The sequence below is a fragment of the Mytilus galloprovincialis genome, chromosome 1, assembly GCF_965363235.1.
Source record: "Mytilus galloprovincialis chromosome 1, xbMytGall1.hap1.1, whole genome shotgun sequence".
NCBI classification, from domain to species: Eukaryota; Metazoa; Mollusca; class Bivalvia; order Mytilida; family Mytilidae; genus Mytilus; species Mytilus galloprovincialis.
Genome location: NC_134838.1, coordinates 9,182,252 through 9,202,298, shown reverse-complemented (window position 1 = coordinate 9,202,298; position 20,047 = coordinate 9,182,252). Strand labels below are relative to the sequence as shown.

At 32.0% G+C, this 20,047-nt stretch overlaps 1 protein-coding gene across 1 annotated transcript; it reads left to right on the top strand.

The window, feature by feature from the left end:
- The first annotated feature begins 11 nt into the window (after nucleotides 1-11).
- On the top strand, nucleotides 12-9,876 carry LOC143064797 (thioredoxin domain-containing protein 12-like). The gene is made up of 7 exons (XM_076237906.1): nucleotides 12-164; nucleotides 1,134-1,194; nucleotides 2,214-2,266; nucleotides 4,019-4,092; nucleotides 5,943-6,012; nucleotides 6,328-6,411; nucleotides 7,052-9,876. The coding sequence occupies exons 1-7, from the start codon at nucleotides 92-94 to the stop codon at nucleotides 7,120-7,122; spliced, it is 486 nt and encodes a 161-aa protein (XP_076094021.1). The 5' UTR covers nucleotides 12-91; the 3' UTR covers nucleotides 7,123-9,876.
- Nucleotides 9,877-20,047: the final 10,171 nt, after the last annotated feature.

The following is a 20,047-nucleotide window of genomic DNA, read 5'->3' as shown; positions in this document are numbered from 1 at the left end:
CAGACTGGTACGTAAAATACACATTACTGATATACCTCCTAAAATATCTAAAGGTTCAGTTCATTTAGGAATATCGACTGCTGCAGGAAAAATGGACTTTTTGACGCGTGTCATATTATTTATCTCCTGTATCACTGTGTCTATAGCAAATGATTTAGCCAGAGGTAAATAGTTTCAGTTTTTTTACCATATTTTACCCAAATTTGCTCTGCATTATTTGTTTCTTTGGATTCTACAGAAATAAATAACATTATAAACAGAATTTGAAATATTTGTCACTGTCAAGTTTTATTGACATTATCAAGAAGTGTCAGAAGTATCAAATCTTGTCTTTTACAATTTTACTGCTAGTTTTTTTTTTACAGAAAATGACCAATATAACAAATTGATTATCTGTGTTAGGCATCAACGCAAAAAAATGTAATAGCCTTTCAAGACATCAAAATTATCCGGACTGCCTCACCATTCACCTTATCGCTATTCGTCTGCCATTATTGGACATCACAAAGGTATCCGTAACATTTTGACGTCTCAACAGAAAATATCTGATGCCACACTGGAAAAGTGATTGTTGTGTGACGTCTAAAGTTCAGATTCTTGGGTCAAGCGGGACAGATTTTAAAGTAGTGATATTAAGCGTTGTTTTCTCCTTTATCATGGTTATTATATATTATCTAAAAAGATAGAATCATGGTTCTTTGTATTATTGTAAATGAAATTATTGTGTACATGATAAATATTAATTCAAATAGTGTTTACCAAAATTTTCATGTAGTCATGACAATACATGTACACTGTTTTTAACGGTGAACCTGCTGAAGTGCCATTTACTTATATATATAATACACCCTTCCGACCATTTTCAAAACCTAACTTGAACATTGTGATAAAAGTTTTAGTAAACATTATTTACAAGATACGTCACAATTCCATTATTCTCTACTAAATAATAATATTTATACAATGTTATATTTACATTAACTTGCACTGTAAATACAAAATGTATTAGGGTACAAATAAAAAAAAAATCAGTTAAAAACAACTCTATTTGCACTATCTTTCTTATAGCAATATTAATAATTAAGGCAGTTTTGAAACTGACAATAGAAACTGACAATATATTTTGTTAACAGGCTGGAATGATGATGTTGCATGGGTTACCCTTGAGGATGGTATTAAGGCAGCCAAGGAACAGTAAGTCTGACACCTTTAGCACGGTTTAATAGGGGGATCATAAGATCAACCCTTTAAATCAGAGATATTTTGTTTCCCAACATTAAGTGTATATATGTTCAACTCATGCTTCTGTATTAATCTCAATGAAATATTGTTTTAGTCATCAAGTAATTTATGTTTGATTCAAACTCTGAAAACTTTTGTAACGGAAAGGGGTCTGTGACAACACTTCCCGGGACGTGTAGTGGCCAGTACTTCGTTCCTATTTGACCATCTGGATACCCGATATCAGATTATGGCTGAACAACATACAATAAATCAAATGAAAACTATTTTATTTACAAATGCACAATAATTGCATGTACATTTTGTTTTGTATTTAACAAAGTCAGAGTATAAACTTATTAGAATGACGTCAAGTAATTCAAATGTAAAATGAAAAATAAGATATTTCCAGAGTTAGTCTTAAGTAAGGTAAATATGCTTCGCGTTGTGTTTTTAAAGAAGTAAAACTTGCACCAAAAAAGGGTTACGAACTCTGGCAATCTTCACCTGAAGTGGTGGCTAACTCTAACCTCTAGTGAGAGTATTTCAAGGATTTTGCAAGGCAGACTGTCTCTGACTATAAATTAAATTCTAAATCTTTTCAAAGAAATGGTACTAATGAAAAGTTAAATAAATGAATTTTCTTAAAACATTATAGAAACATCAAAAGTTAAATATAAAAACAGTTAAAGTAATAATTCTAACATGTATCACAAGTTTAAATCAAATTAAACTTAAAATAAACATTTAAATACTAAATAATTAATCTGTAAAAATTAATGGAACTCACCAGTCACATTCAATACACTATACTGAATATACAAACAATGTATACTTAAGTAGGACTTTTCTATTATCAAATCTCTGTTTCCAAACTTAACAGAGTACTCCTCCAGCATTGAAAAGTTGTACAAGTCTGACAGTTCAGGGAATTAACATTTGGTCTAACAGATTTTTGAGAATCTATTGAATGTGACTTAATTGTATTTTAGGAATAAACCAATGATGCTTGTTATACATAAGACATGGTGTGGAGCATGTAAATGTAAGTTAATGTTGTACTTAAGTTTTCAGAACAATCGATATTGGTGTGCATCTGTTTTCCCTTGTACAGTCATGGCAGTTTAATTTGTTATCAGTGGATCAAACTGTTGTCAGCAAAGTCTGAAGTATAAAAATGTTTATTTGATAATTCTTTTTCTGGCGACAACCAAGTCAAAGAGAAACTAACAATTGTTGAAGGTTTGTGATTAGATCAGTTTAAATGGCAGGTCAATGATATATTGTATGCACTTGTTTAAGTATAGTCTCATCTCATTTCTAAAGACTATTTGGTCTGAATCCCAGTGAGTCAGTTTTAAACTTTTCCATTGTTAAAAAATAATTTTGGAAATGGGGAATATATCAAAGATACAACAATCCGACAAAAGGGAAGATAACTGCCGAAGGCCACCAATGGGTCTTCAATGTATTTTACTATTGAACATTTTAACAGACTAGACACATATGTGTTCCAACAGTTTGTTTTTTATCATAATTCTGTTTTTGCACACATTTTAAGCAACATGTGGAGCTACAAAAAAGACATTAAAAAAATAATAGCAATATTACTTTACACTAAATAACCACACAGCTGTTTCTTTAGATTCTAAATATTGATTGTTAATATAGAAAAATTATATCACAAATAATGCATTTATAGTAATATAGTATATTAATGTCACATATTTCCATAAGAAGGTTTATAATGGGTTAATTCCTATTAACCATTAGTTTTAAGAACAGCAGGGATAAACTGATGTGAAATTAAATCTTATCTAGAATTTAGTTAATCTTATTGATATTCAGAAACCAATAAATGTTATTTATTTATTTTCAAATCACCTGAATCAAAGGACTATTATGTGCTTTTGTCATCAGTTGGCTCTGTCCATTAACTTTTACAAAAATCGTCTCTGATACCCCATGGTAAAATTAAACCAAACTTGGCCATGATGATCCTTTGGGTATCTCGTTTGAAAAAATGTTTTCCCTATAATTCGGTAGTCCAACAAATATGGCCACAAAGGCTTAACATAGTACTATTGTTTTAAAAACTGTAATAGATAGAGAACATCTGAAAGACCATAAAAGTTTTGAATGTCTAGATCTACATTTTGTCTATGTTGATCAAATTGGTAGATGACTCATTATAAGAGTTTTTGCCTGTATTTGAAGATTTTCACAATTTTTGTTTCTTTCTAAATTCTATATGTACTATATTTTTTTCTAAAACTATTTAAGTACCTTCTCCTGCAAAGTAGAGTAACACTGACTTAGTTGGCGTTAAATATCTGTTGTGTTGCATCACTATGTTTGGTATTCCTCCATAATCTCCATAATAGGTAATTTCTGTTAAATGAAACTTTACTGCAACTTCTCTACAGAAACCAACCAAACTTTTTGATAATATTCACTCAGAAGTGAGAGTGAAATAAAACCTCCCTTGATCTACAAGTGGATTGTTACATTATGAATGTAATGTTATGGACACTTAAAACTTTGGCCAATTAAAAGAATTCATTCATGTATCCAAAAAATGCCATTGTAAACTGTGATGTGTTAATGGTCAGTTGTGTGGATACTTTAACATGTACAATGAATTGCATTAATGAGTTTTTACATACCAGGTACTTATAAAAGAAGTAAGAAAGTATTACAAATACAGCTGTATATTTAATAATGTACAGTAGCTTCAACATTTGTATGTAAAATGTCTTTATGCCTCACAATTTTTCATAATTTGCTTTTGTTTCAGCATTAAAACCACAGTTTGATAGTTCTAAAGAGATAGCAGAATTGAGTAAACCTTTTGTTATGGTTAATGTATTGGTGAGTACTTATGGTGAATTAGGCCAAATAAAAATATATGTGTGGTTCCAGTTACATACTTTTAAAAAATAGGGTCGGTAGGTCGGCAATTTTTTTTTTTTTTTAATTTTTTTTTTTTGAATGTCAAAATCCGGAAAAAAATCGTTTGTTTACCGAAATTGTTTCCGGTATTATACACGCCCCAACCGGAAGTCAGCCATTTTTACATGTGGTTGTAAAATAAACAGTCATGATACATTTTTAGTTAATTTTGTTGCATTCTGTTATGAATTCTTGCATTTTAGCCATAACAGATACTTGTGATGGAAATTCAGATGACAGAAATCTATGAATTTAATTATGTTAATTCACAATCCTCAAAATTTGATCGTTTGAAAATTTATTTTTCAGAAATGAAAAAAAAAGTTCTTGGGTCGGGGGGGGTTTTAACTAGGGTCGGTCGGGTTACTGGAACCACACATATATCTTTATTTGACCTTAGCAAATCATTATGTAGAATTTTATAGTTATATTGTTTAAAACTTAAGTTTGTAAGGAAACAAATAAAGTGACTATATAAAACATCTACTTTTACTTATACTTAAAGTAGATTGTCAGTTTTGAGTAATTGTTTTCTATAAAGTCTCTTGTTATGTAGATCTTGACGTTGATATTTTCATCCACTTTTTTTTTATATATGTATTTTGTTCTTCAAAGTTTTTAAAAACATCTTAGAGAAATTTATGCTTGATAGAAAATGAAAGAAATTTTCAATTAATTTTTTTTTTAAATCCAAAGGGGCATAATTCTTTAAAAATAGTTATCAGCATTAATTTTCAACCTTGTGAAAGACAATACTAATACAATCTGTAATATGATTTTATACAAACCTGGCAAGAATTGTACATGCGAGAGCGCTAACAAGATGATCAGACAGAGGCACAGTACAGCTGGATGCCCAGTTTTCTGTATCCTGAGGGGGACAAATCTATAATACTAAAATTACGAGGTCCAATTTGTCAGCCGTCATCACGTAAAAACGACGAATCAAAAAATTCAACTTTATATATAACTAATATAGTACAAAGGTGTAGATTAAAAATTACACCACTCCAGGCCCTTTTGTTTTCCACGTAATTAATATTGCCAATAATTAAGAAGTTCCGGGTCGAGTCCGATACCGATACAAATAGTATATTCACCTGTTACCGATTACCTTATCTGTACGTTCCGCATCTGACAGTCGCACCACCAAACGGTGTATTCAGGATTAATATGCTATATAGTATTACACGGGTCATAATCACAGGGTTGACACTACTTAATAGTCAAATTGTTACCTATTGTAGTATTTTAATCAGTTAGACTTTCTAAGATAACAATACGAATACTAAAAAAATCTGGACTAAAATAAGGCGTATAGGTACAGTTTTCAATTTGTTAGCGGGCATGACGTAAAACAGCGAATCAAAGAATTCAATATTTATAACTAATATAGGACAATGCTGTTGATTAAAAAATACTCCATTCCAGGACCTTTTGTTTTCCAAATAATTAATATTATCAATAATTGATAAGTTCCAGTTTGACGGGTTCAAACAGAAAGATTTGAAAGCAGAGAAAACTGTGTATCTTATAATCAGCATGACTTTATCAGATGACAATACTAATACTAAAATAAGGCTTGCGCATAGTTATATACTTTAATTCAGTCACGGACCCGCGATATACGGGTGTGTTCTAGTATAATATATCTTGTTAAAATGTTGAATGCTGATGTCTATCTTGCATTCAATTGTGTCTTTAATTTAAAATGAAAAAAAAAACCGCTATGGTGTGTTGACTAATTTTTACAATGTATTTTTTTATAGGATGATGAAGAACCTGAAGGAGAGAAATATTCCCCTGATGGTGGATATATACCAAGAGTTCTCTTTTATGGTACGGATATTAACACATTTTCTTTACAGTAAAATCGATTTAAAAATGGTAGTCTTTCATGATAGTGTGTATTTATCATAATTAAGTAACTAGTTTAATGATTTTATTTACATTCAACGAAAGTGTCTTTAAAATTCTATCAGACAACTTTTATTTTGATTGTCATATACAAACATGACAAACGTATTAAAAAAATGAAAATTATAAACCAATCAAAATTTTTCTCATTGAGTCATAATTATTCTTTCTACAGAGTCACTATATATTGAATGTTTCGATATTCTATTCACAGACTTGTGATCATTTTTATTTCAGATCCAGATGGAAATATTTTAGACCAGTATAAAAATGAAAATGGCCATCCAGATTACAAGTATTATCATTTTAATCCCACATCTAGTAAGTGCATTATCTTATGTTCTATAGAATCGATATATTGTTACATGTGAAACTGTCAATGTATATATATATGTTTCGCCAAACAGAGGTTCCATTGGAAACTGTGTTAAAGACAATGATTACTGTTGGAACAAATATTCCATACCCTTTATTCCGTAAGGAACAAATAATGTAATATATGTCCAATGGAAATAATATTACAGAATATTTCTTCCACTTGGAGCTTATATTATGAATGAACTTCTGGTTTATGACACAACAAATCCTTTACTTTCACTCCTCTTACATCATACATTTGTACATCAATAGGAGTGGTCAATGTTATTAAATCAAAACAAAGTGATTAAAAAATTGTTCCTTGTTTTTTTCTCCTTCATTTACAATATAGTTCAATGTTATAAAAAAAATAGAAAATCTAAGTATGCACATATCAAAAATTTTAGCTTGTTACAAAACAACAATGATAATTTGTCACACATCACACAAATTTGTATTAATGTGCTGTTTGGTCAATTGAAGATTTTTTTCAATATTTGAACTCTTTGATAAGTTATTCTGTAAGTATTATTGATTCAAAATAACTGAAAAATCTGTAAAAGTAGTACTTAATATAATACTGTTTTACATTATTTATTTCCAGTTGCTGCAACAATGAAAAAAGTAATTAAAGAAAGGAACCTTGAGAAACCAGCAGGAAATGAAGAGTTGTGATTATCTCCCTTTAACTGTGACCCTATGCATGAGCTGACAAGTGATGTGAAGTGCAAAGTGTAGATCTTCTTTTTTTTTGAAATAAGAATAAACATAAATTCCGACAAGAACTCTATATTGTCAACATTTTACTGTCTGTTTGTGTTGAGCTTTTTGCAGAACACCATTATCAATCACCCTTTTTTTTTTTACCTTACTATGATTATATATCTTATATGAGTCTTTTGTAGAAGAAACGCACATCTGGTGCAAATTTAAATTTCAATCCTGGTATCTATGATGAGTTTATTTATGATTGTGATGTGTTGAAATTGTATGGTTCAATCTATTACAAAACAGGCATTTCATTTCTTTTTTTTTTCAAGTTAAATATTGTTATTATCATACAGAAAATATTTAAATTTCAGTAACATGCAGATTAATATAATTGTTTTTGACAATCAAATCCTTTACTTTAATGCAAACAGACAAGTATAAGAGATAGACCAGGGGAAAAAGACATAACTGTTTAATATCACTGGAGCGTTTGTAATAACCATTTTCATTATTGTATTTCTCAGCTTCTTCGCAACACATCACTTTGATCTGTTTCAATTGAATGTTTGAAAAGCATATGATGAATGGCCTACTACATGTACTAACACATTAGTGATTTTAACAGTGATCTCCCATATCTCTACACCCTTATGTATTTAAATCAGTTCTGTAGTTACAATTTTCCTAATTTTAGAGGAATACAAAATATATAATAAAAAAAGAAATTGGTCAAATATTTCAGACTTTGAATGTACCTCAAACATTCAGGCATTTACATATGGAGGTTTTCTGTATACAAAGATGTATACCTGTGATTTACTTCCATACATTTCCATTTCTTCTGAACATTTGTAATGAACCTACTTACTATATTTTTGCTGTATAAATATACTTTTAGTTACAGTTGTTTGCTTGCTTAATTTTCTTTCATTTCCTTGTAATTGGCTTTTTGATGAATGAAAATGTGAAGTGTGCAAATTTATAAATGACAATTAATAAACAGTGTGCCATGAAACAATCTTCAAGAACTATTGAGGTTTTGATACCAATTTATTAAACCAATGTTTTTATATGTTAATTAGTTTACATAGTACACAACGCAAAGTATTTTAATTTCTGTATATTGCACATAATTTGGTAATACTTTTTAAAACATATATATAATTTAAGAAATGTTGTTATTTTTGCCTTATTATCAAGACTTTCGGGAGAGCCAAGGAAAAAAAATGAATAAATGATTATATATGGTAGTAAAGTCATACTTATAGTAGTAGTTTCAGTGATATTTTAGAGAAAACAAATTTCTCAGGGGAATTTAAAATGTGAAAAAGTCCACCAAGTAGTCATAGACATTTTTATATCTGCATTATATTTTCTGTTTACTTAAAACTTTCATAAGAAAAGTCAATAGATGAAAGCTATAATTAGTTCCTAATAAAACATCGATAAGAATATAATATGCAAAACAAATTTTTTAAAAGATTGATTTTGACAATTGAGCAGAACAAACTTTAATAACTATCATATCGAAGTTGTTCTTTATGCAAATCATGTATTTTGACAAATCAAGTTTCATAGAATTTATTTGCAATATTGATATTTTATCATGCAACTATCTGACATACATTGTATATTTGTTATGGAAAAAGTTTCAAAAAAAGAATTTTTTTTTGTGTGCTTATTGCTAGTTATTTGTACTGAAGCTGGTCATGTTTTTCATACAAAATAGTGCTACAATCAAACCAATCTACTTAGTTTATGGTAATATCAGGCTTAAATGATGTTAGATAGATTGATTATTGGCGGTGTTAAACACCTGTTTCATCAAATTAATCTGTTTCTGACTATTGAACTGTGGTAGGCTACTGTTGCATTTATCAAGCTACTGGTTTATCAAGTCAGCCCGTATTATTGGTGGAAGAGGCTAGAGAAAAACTCCCACAACTAGGCATAAAAATTGTCAATCAAAGATGAGGAATTTAGATGTATCTCATTTATTTTATAACAAAATGGAAGATTCTTTTGATTAATACAAATTTTATGAAGAAAATTACCACTAAAAGTGAACAGTTGATACATGCGAAAAACTTAAAACAAATACATGTAATATTAATTTCTAACTTTTGTTACCTTCAAGTTAAAATTGACTAAATTTACATTAAAATTGAACCTCCCCAAAAATGCCATTCCATGTTCTTCAGAATTATTTCTGGGTGTGAGGATTTCAGAGCATAAAATCAGACCGGGCCAGCACAATATGCTTAAAAGACCCAAGTCTGAGGAAGAACATCCTCATTTGGAAACCACCAGTATAATTTATAAACTGGAAAATCACAAATTGTATGAATTTAAACATGCCAATACCACAGCCCTGGTCCAAGATGATTTCACCATTCACATTACTATTGAGCAAAACCCTTGTATTATATGAAACTTATGTTCAACAATTCAGTTATCGTAAATAATCAATCTTTGTAAATTCACAAGAGAAAGTATTATATAAGCAGGAGCATTGTAACAAATTAGTGTTTTACACTGTGGTAAATTGTTTCACTCAATTGCCTTTTCTATGTAGTGTCATGTCATATTTATTTAAGTCATATTTTTGGTATGCTGGTGTACTTGTTATTTTTACTTTATGCCTTACATTATCTTTTTGATTCTGTTTTAGTTTTACATGTAATATTGAAAAAAAATAATAAATGTATATAAAATTTGTTTTTGGTTTTGAATGCTGATTAATACCATCCTTTGCTGAGGGTTTATAACTTTATCAGCTTGAACAGTTTCCTGTTGAGTTTTGTAAGTGATATTTTATTTGTTTGTCTTCAAAGCTTTGATATAGATTCAACCACTACATGCTATGTAGGATACCTATGGCAGTGACAAATTAAAGATTATATAGTTTCTTGTAAGTATTAGTTAAAAACACATATCTACTATTTCCTCTGGCTTGAATTATTACCAGAAAAATAAAAGAGTGGCAGACTAATTAGTATCAAACAAAGAGCTTTTCATATTAGTATGTGAACAGCTAGTGAGCATAATTGCAACTACCAATGTTTAAGTCTTTGTATAATTCAACACATAGTAAAATTGACCTGGGATTATACATGACCACTCATAAACATCTATGAGTCAGCAACCCCTAAATAATTGCACTTAAAGAGAAATTCATAAACTGCCAGTCTTTTATATTAAATGAGATTAACAATTCCAGTCAGTATGTTTATATTCGATTGACTAAAACTATAACAAAATCATAAGGGGTATTAAGCCTGGAAATCTGGAGTGAACCAGGCATAACATGTAGTTACTTGTCCAGATCTAGCTGTAATGGATCAGGAAACGTGAACTCGGAGCACTTACAGGCATAGAAAAAGCTTGGGATTGATTTTTGGGGATTGGAATTCATCAAATAGTTATAAGGGACCAAAATTAATACTGATATGATACTTGGTTTGAATTGCTTGTTTCCTGACCCAATTGGCAAATTTGATGGGATTAAAATAGAAGTCTTGAATCTTGCGGTTTCTTAAATATGCTGAATCTAACCAGGTATTTGTTTAATTTTAATTTTAGGCCCCATTATCAAATTGGCCCGCAATTTGAGTAAAAGGATCAAAATTAAACTTTGTTCGATGTCTACAAAAAAAAAATTTTGGGGTTTTTTGATATGCCAAATCTAAACGAATATTTAGATTTTGTTATTTTAGCCCACGTTGGTCCAAATTAACGTCCGAAGGGCCCAGTTAATTTTTTGTTTCATTTTAACAAACTTTATTTCTTGGGGTTCTTTTATGTACTGGTTTTTAAATTTTAGGCCCCATCTTAAAATTGGACCAAAGGGTAAAAATTAAACTTTTCGATTTCAACAAAAATCGAATTCTTTAGGGTATGATGGATCTAACTCTATATTTAGATTTTGTTATTTGTGCATAATTTTCAAATTGGTTCTCCTAGGTCCAGAGGGTCCAAAAATACACTTATCATTCACTTAACAAAAATTGAATCCTTGGAGTTCTTTCATATGCTGGAACTAAAAAGTAAAATCACAAAAATACTGAACTCTGAGGAAAATTTGAAACTGAAAGTTCCCAATCAAACGGCAAAATCAAAAGCCCAAACACGACAAACGAATGGACAACAACTGTCATATTCCTGACTTGGTACATGCATTTTCTTAGGCAGCAACCATTTGATTTTCTGGGGGGGGCTATGGTTTTTTTTTCTGGACAAATTTTTTTTCCCGCCTGCGGCGAAAAACAATCTATTTTTTTCGCGACAAGTCGAAAACAATTTTTTTCTTTCAATTTTAACATTACATATAGTGGCAGCTGAGGGTGAAACAAACAATTTTTTTTTCTCAGAATCAAAATCAAATTATTTTTTTCTCCAAAAACTGGAAACAAACTTTTTTTTCCAAAAAAAACCATAGCCCCCCCCCAGAAAATCAAATGGTTGCTGCCTTATGTAGAAAATGGTGGATTAAACCTGATTTTATAGCTTGCTAAACCTCTCACTTGTATGATAGTCATATACAATTCCATTATATTGACAACGATGTGTGAACAAACCAAACCGTATTTTTTTAACAAAAAAATGTGCCGTTAGTTTTTTTGTTTCAATTGTATTACATTAGTAATTTCGGGGCCTTTTATAGCTGACTATGGGATATTGACTTTGCTCATTGTTGTAGGCCGTATGGTGACCTATAGTTGTTAATTTCTGTGTCATTTGGTTTCTTGTGGAGAGTTGTCTCGATGGCAATCATGCCACATCTTCTTTTTATGTAATAGGTAAAACTGTCAAAAATAGGCGTACAACAGTCAACGTTATGTTATCATCTTAATCACTATAAAAACAAACAGATAAATAAACAAACATTTACCATGACACAATACCACAATGCCGGGATGTATAAGTACAGAGCCACGTCACATGCAAGAAAGAAACACAAGGCACATAGGCTGAGCACATTAGTGTTGGGTAATAGATATAAGATGTGGTATGAGTGCCAATGAGACAACTCCCCACCCAAAAGTAAAACATTATAGATCAAAGCACGGTCTTCAACACGAGAGACTTGGCTCAGACCGAACAGCAAGGTCATAAATGGCCTAAAAAATGTGTAGAACCATTCGAACAGGAAAACCAACGGTCTAATTTATACAAAAACACTTATGAACACACATCAACAAACGACAACTACTGAACATCGGGTTCTTGAGTAACTTAAGTAAGGACAGGTGCAAACAAATGCAACGAGTTAAACGTTGTAACATAAATTCCACAAAAAATGATTTCTTTGAGTTCTTTGATATGCTTAATCTATCATTTATTGAAAAAGGAATATTCATCAATAAGAAAAGTCTGTGTTGCAAAAAAATATGAAAAGAAGTTTTTTCAAGATTAAAGCGTTACATGTTTTATAGTCATCAAAACAGCATGAATATTTTCCCCATACTAACATCTTCCCGTTTGAACTTTGATAGACCAGCACTCGTTACAGAAGACAATTATAATGACTAGACAGGGTTGAGTAAGGATATAAGTTTAGTAATTTCTTGGTTACGAGTCCACTGTAAGAAGTTCTGCCTGGAGTAAGGTCAATAAGGACTTGCATTGGAGTATTTTTAAAACAAGCTCCGTGTTGGTTTGTCAAATCAAATTCTTGGAACAGTCTTTGGGTCGACAGGTTATCAGGTACAGAGAATTATCTTTGCTGCAAAAAGTACTTTAAAGGAAACCTTCATTCCACATTCACATGGTTGTCAGCATATAAGTCATTCAAATTTTGTAACAAAGCATACACCACCAGTAGCAAAGCAATTGTTTCAGTGATCCTATAAAAGCTGTCAGCGTCCTCGATGGAACATATATTTTCATTAAAAAAGTAGTGATTATCATTTCCAGATACTGTCTCACAGCATGTATAAACATCACCACCCATTGGTCAAACCTATGATAAATGTAGGAACTAACGGCTATATCATGTCGATCTAAGGGCCTTACTTTGAAGACGTCCACAATAATGATGTATCCATATCATGCCATAACTAACAACTTGGAGAACACAACAGCTTGGTTGCAGGATGATGAAGTTTGCATTGTTGATAGGTGTTCAGGAATGCAGTTCAGTACTTGGAATATAAGGGATATATGGTTAAAATGCGTTTGTCTGGTCAAAAGAGAAAAAACAGTCAACAACAAATAAAGCTAATCTTGACTCGCTTAGTTACTAAATATCGCTTTGTTGTAGAACAAATGCAAGATTGAAAGAGTTTCTTTTTTTCGAAAAGGTGGTATTAAATACCATGATTTCAAGTATTGGTGATCTAGTTAAGATTACTGGTGGTATACGGAATAGGTACAACAGACCCATTGCCTGCAATCCTGAAAATAAAGAAGATGCTAAGAAGATGCTTGCTCACTCTGTCTTCGATAACCGTTTGCAAACTGATGTATAGAACAGAACAATTTGATAGGACGGTGAACTGTATACACACCAATAAATGCTTCTGGCACACGACAGAGAAAACATTTAGGGATACAAGTTTATATACCAACTAAAGCAGGTTCCACGATACACAAGAGAGCATCTCTCTAAATCTGGCAATTATGAACTATTAGTTTGCAAAGAATCTGAAACTTTTCTTATGAAAAACCTAAATATTTTTAAATAAGTCACCTGTAAGTTTTATAGGAACTTTATTTTTTTCAATCATTAATGGCATAGTCTATTTATCCATTAACCTTCAACAGACAATTTTGTTATTTGATGAAGTTTGTTTACAACACTTTAATTATGGTAAAAGAAAATCAACCTTTGTAAATTCCCAAGAGAAATTTTAAAGTTATTTATAAGCAGGTGCATTGTAACATTAATATTTGCCATTGTGAGAATTGCCTTTTTTTTATGAAAGTATGCATTTTACTTTATGCTTTACATTATCTTTTGATTCTGTTTTAGTTTTACATGTAATATTGACAAAAAAGAATAAATGCATATAAACTTTATATCTGGATTGATATACTGAATAGGTACAAAAGACCCATTGCCTGCAATCCTGAAAACTTCTTTGGCTTTATATCTATTTTGATCTGATGAGTCTTATGTAAATATTCAATCTACCCATATTGGAATCTTTACAAAATTAAACTCTTGTATTAATAAACCAGCTCATTCAGAGAATGAAATCCTCAAAATGGAATATAAAAATAGCTGAAATAGATGCATTGAAAAGTGCTACTGGAGAATTTTGTGAAAATTTGAATTTTTCCATAAACAACCAATGGAAGAATGTTATCAAATATTTGAAGATAAATTAATGCTATGTATGGAAAAACACTCATAAACCAACAAAACATACCAGAAATCATCATAAATCGTGTTGGTGGAACAAATAAGTAGAGGACAAAAAACACAGCCTCAACAAATATCAATGAAATTTCAAATTTAAAAACACACCAACTTATTTGAACAAATTAATGGAAGCTGGATCAATGTTCACTAATGCAAAATATGAGGCAGTTTAAGAAGTCATCAGTTAAATGGAAGTAGAAATTAAAAAGAAACGGTCGAAGTTTAGAAAGTAATCTCCTCTTTTGGCAGCTTTCCTTGGATCAAAATAAAGTTTACTGTGTATAATATTATAAATTCGAGAAAGAACCTTGGCTTTTCTATTAATAGAATTAGAAGAAAGATCCTCTTCGAGGAAGAAGATAAAAAAAAAAAGGGGTAGACAATCTTCCTAAAGGCAATCATTTCAAAACAAACAATTTTAATAAAGACTTTTATATGGAAATAATGGAAAAGTATAGTAGCATCACAATATCTGAAGAAAAATAAGGGTATAACAATTACGAAAATAGTAGGGATTATTTAAATCTGAAAACAAGCTCTGTACCAGGCTCAGATAGTATATTTACAGAATTAATCATTCATGTACACTAGAAAAATTGCAACATATGTTTTACATACGTTGCAATTTTTCCTGTGTATGTCATTCATTAAAACCTACTTTATTAGATACATTTTTTAATAAATCAATAACAGAAGGAAGAATCCACATCCAATGGAAAAGGGTATATGTCATTTTTTTTCTCAAAGAAATCAGGAAAATCAAATTATAACAATCCATCATCGAACAGACGAATTAGCTTTCAATAAAAAAAAAAAAGCAACAGTAGTATTACGCGGTTCAAAATTCATAAAACGATAGAGAAACAAGAATGTGTCCCAAGTACACTGATCCGCACTATCATTTTCTATGTTCACTAGACCGTAAAAATGGGATCAAGTGGCATTAAAATTAGAAAGATCATATCATAGGGAACATGTTTACTAAGTTTCAAGTTGATTGGACTTCAACTTCATCTAAAACAACCTCGACCAAAAACTTTAATCAAAACTTTAACCTGACGCGGGACAGACGAACAGACAGACGAATGAACAGACGGACGAACGAACGCACGCACAGACCAGAAAACATAATGCCCATAAATGGGGCATTAAAACAAATCCGGGTTACAAACTAAAACTGAGGGAATCGTATCAAATATAAGAGAACTACGACACAACAGAGACACAACACCGAAACGTAACACACACAGAAACGAACTATAATGTAACAATGGCCAATAGTTATCAAATGTACCAGGATTATAATTTAGTACGCCAGACGCGCGTTTCGTCTACATAAGACTCATCAGTGACGCTCATATCAAAATATTTATAAAGCCAAACAAGTACAAAGTTGAAGAGCATTGAGGATCCAAAATTCCCAAAAGTTGTGCCAAATACGGATAAGGTAATCTATGCCTGGGATAAGAAAATCCTTATAGTTTTTCGAAAAGTTTTGTAAACAGAAAATATATTAAAATGACCACATTTTTGATATTCATGTCAACACCGAAATGTCTTTGGAAAACCAAGAAAAGAATAATAACTAAATGAATTGAATGTTTGTTTTGCGGAGAGAGAAAATATTTCAGACAAAGAACAAGAGGGATACAGCTATAGTACAGATCAACTACAAATGCACTGTTTAACTTGACACTGTCAAATATTTTTTAAAAGTTAAGGCTGGCAAACGCAAATTTGCTGATGACAGTACATTTTAGAATATTGGTAATGATTTAGAAGAAGTAAGATTAAAGAACCAAGATGAATTACAATTATGAATTGGAGCAACAAAATGTAGAACTTATATCAATACAAATACAACAGAATACTGTATTTTTTAAGAAATAAAAAACAACAACAGGAAAAGTAGAATTAGGCAACCAAAAAGTTAAACAGGGGCGTAGCTACCCGGAGGCACGACAGCACGTGCATCCACGTCGTTTTCACAACAACAAAAAAAATTAAAAAAATTAAAAAAATAAAACATAATGAGAGAGCGAGAGAGATGAATTGCTCAATACGAATCGACAGAACAGAGTGATGCATGTATAATTATCTAAGACTAATATGATTATGATATTTGTTTAACGTTCGGAGACTGTTGGTATCTTTTCCGTCTTTCCCGGATATTAGTTTGACAACATAGTTACAAGTGTTGATGAAGCTGTCATGCAGAAAAAGATATTTTCTTATTTCAAACCGAACCCAAACTCATCTGATTCGCGTCCTGAAGGAACAGGCTCAGATGATCATACCTCTACAAAGATTGATGATCCCCCAACACCGTCACTAACTGACTCGTCGACTCCGTCTTCATCTAACCACCCTCCTTATCCAGATATTGGTAATATCACCATAGAATGTTCACAACAAGACAGAGTGAAACTAGATTTGCTGACAAATACATCTTGGGAACATGTTGCTGTTGTATTAGAAATTATTTTAAATTAAGGAATGTATCTCCCTCATGCAAAGCTCTGATTCCTTTCACGGATTTGGCTATACTTTTTGGACCTTTTGGATTATAGCTCTTCATTTTTTATATAAGCTTTGGATTTCAAATATTTTGGCCACGAGCATCACTGAAGAGACATGTATTGTCGAAATGCGCATCTGGTGCAAGAAAATTGGTACCGTTAATTTTATTACTACCACTGGGTCGATGCCTCTGCTGGTGGACTATTAGTCCACGAGGGTATCACCAGCCCAGTAGCCAGTACTTCGGTACTGGCATGAAAATACGGATTTTTTTGTGTAATTAAAATTTGCTGTTACAAAATATTAGAAATTATTATAAATTAAGGAATGTATCTCCCTCATGCAAAGCTCTAATTCCTTTCACGAATTTGGCTATACTTTTTGGACCTTTTGGATTATAGCTCTTCATCTTTTATATAAGCTTTGGATTTCAAATATTTTGGCCACGAGCATCACTGAAGAGACATGTATTGTCGAAATGCGCATCTGGTGCAAGAAAATTGGTACCGTTAATTTTATTACTACCACTGGGTCGATGCCTCTGCTGGTGGACTATTAGTCCCCGAGGGTATCACCAGCCTAGTAGCCAGTACTTCGGTACTGGCATGAAAATACGGATTTTTTGTGTAATTAAAATTTGCTGTTACAAAATATTAGAAATTATTATAAATTAAGGAATGTATCTCCCTCATGCAAAGCTCTAATTCCTTTCACGGATTTGGCTATACTTTTTGGACCTTTTGGATTATAGCTCTTCATCTTTTATATAAGCTTTGGATTTCAAATATTTTGGCCACGAGCATCACTGAAGAGACATGTATTGTCGAAATGCGCATCTGGTGCAAGAAAATTGGTACCGTTTATTTTATTGCTAAATACAAGTTTCCTTTGAGGTAATTCATAATTTTGCAAACAAAAGAAATTAAAAATTATTTAGAAATTGAACAATATATATGCCGAATGTATTTATTACGTAAAAAGATAAGCCAGTCCACCACCTGTAAAAACGGTAAAGGCTGGTTTAATTGCCACATACTGCACTTATTTATCCTCCCGTTCCTTGCCCAATTGAGTACGTTGTAAACTGGTTCATGTGTACCTCTGACTGTCCGTGCGTCCGTCCGTAACAACATTTTTCTCAGCAACTAATCTATTCATCACAGCAAATTACTTCTCCTGTTTCACGACCTTTTTTTATTTCGTACTTATGGTCAGACATGGAAGATGTGGTGGCATTTTTGGAGATATGTCTCATTGGCAATGATACATCTTCTTATTTCAATATTTCATAAATTCATAGCTATTAGCAATAGCTCTCAGTTGTCGATTTTGTTACGTATACCATAGGGATAGATTGAAAATAAACTGACAACGCAATGGCTAAAAAATAAAAAGACAAAGTATGGGTTATCGATTTGAAGAGACACATTTGAATGCCCCTGCCGCTAGTCGAATGGAACATTAAGTTATCCTCCACCGAAACACACATTTGAATTTAGACAGTGATTCATTTAAAGTAATGCCCCTTTATATCTTGAAAAATTGCAAGGCTTGAGCGGGGGCATTCGTTTCCTCAGGCACATTCTTGTCCCCAGGCACCTTCATTAATAAGTTCAAGTGTTTTTTTCGTTATATCTCTAAAATTCACCTAGAAATCGTTTCAAAATAGGAAAAAATATTGTATTAATATTTAATTTGTAAGACCATTAGAAATGTCAACAGATCGCTGCAGTGGAGTTGGCTTGAAAAATACCCTTGGATGAGGTATTCTGTTGTGAATTATGCTGTCTATTGTGCACCTTGTGTTTTGTTTGGACCACAGAGACAAAATACAAAGGAAAAGACTTTTTCACTGTCATCTCCCGCTACAGATTGGGGAAATCTTAGTCGATGCGTCTCACGGCATATTAATGAAAAAAGTAAGCATCACGACAACGTGCTTGCAGCAACTGAATTTCTTCGGATAAAATCCGGAGAAAAGTCCGATATATTGGAGTCAATGTCGGAGTTTCAATGCTAGAATCAAGAGAAACCGAGAAGTTCTTTCTTGTATTATTGACGCTATTTTGTTATGCGGTAAACAAAATCTTGTAATCAGAGGTCACGAGGAAAAACATAGCAATTTTGTTGCTCTCCTTCACATGAGAGCCAAGGATAACATCGTACTTGCAGATCATCTTGCTTTTGCTGATCCACAGAAAAAGTATACATCACCAGATATCCAGAATGAACTCATTGAAATATGTGCAGATCAGATTATTTCGACATTGGTCCAGGATTGTAATGATTCAAAATATTTTGGTTTCATGTCCGACGGGGCGACTGACTGTGCAACCAAAGAACAGGCGTCTATCTGTGTATGATTTTTTGACAAGACGACAAAGTCAATTCGAGAGGAATTTCTTGGCTTCGCGGAAGCATCCCGAACAACAGGAGAGGCATTGGCAGAACTTTTTCTGGAACAACTAGAATTGAAAGGGATCGATGTTGATCATATGCGTGCTCAGGGTTACGACGGGGCTGCTAATATGTCAGGTATACATAAAGGCGTCCAATCGAAAATAAAAGAAAGAATACCTGGAGCAAGTTACATACATTGCAAAGCCCATAACCTGAATTTGTCAATAGTACATGCTAGTGAAGAACCATTAATTAGAAATCTTATGAACACTGTGCAGGCTATTGCTTTCGCATTCGATTACTCAGCAAAAAGAGTCCTCTTTTTTAAAGAAAGCCTGGAACAGAATGCAGTAGTAAGAGAAGAAATGGATAGACGTCAGAAACTGAAAACCCTTTGTGAAACCCGTTGGGCCAGTCGATCAGAATCGTTATATACTTTTCTTACTGCGTTTAAAGTTATAGTTGATTCCCTAGAGAACCTAGAGCAACATGGTGACTCAAAAGCTCGTAGCTATGCTTGTTCAATCAAGAATTTGACAATCCAGTATAAATTTTGTACTAAAAGAGTATCTCCCCATTATTGGCTTAGTTGAAACAAATAAC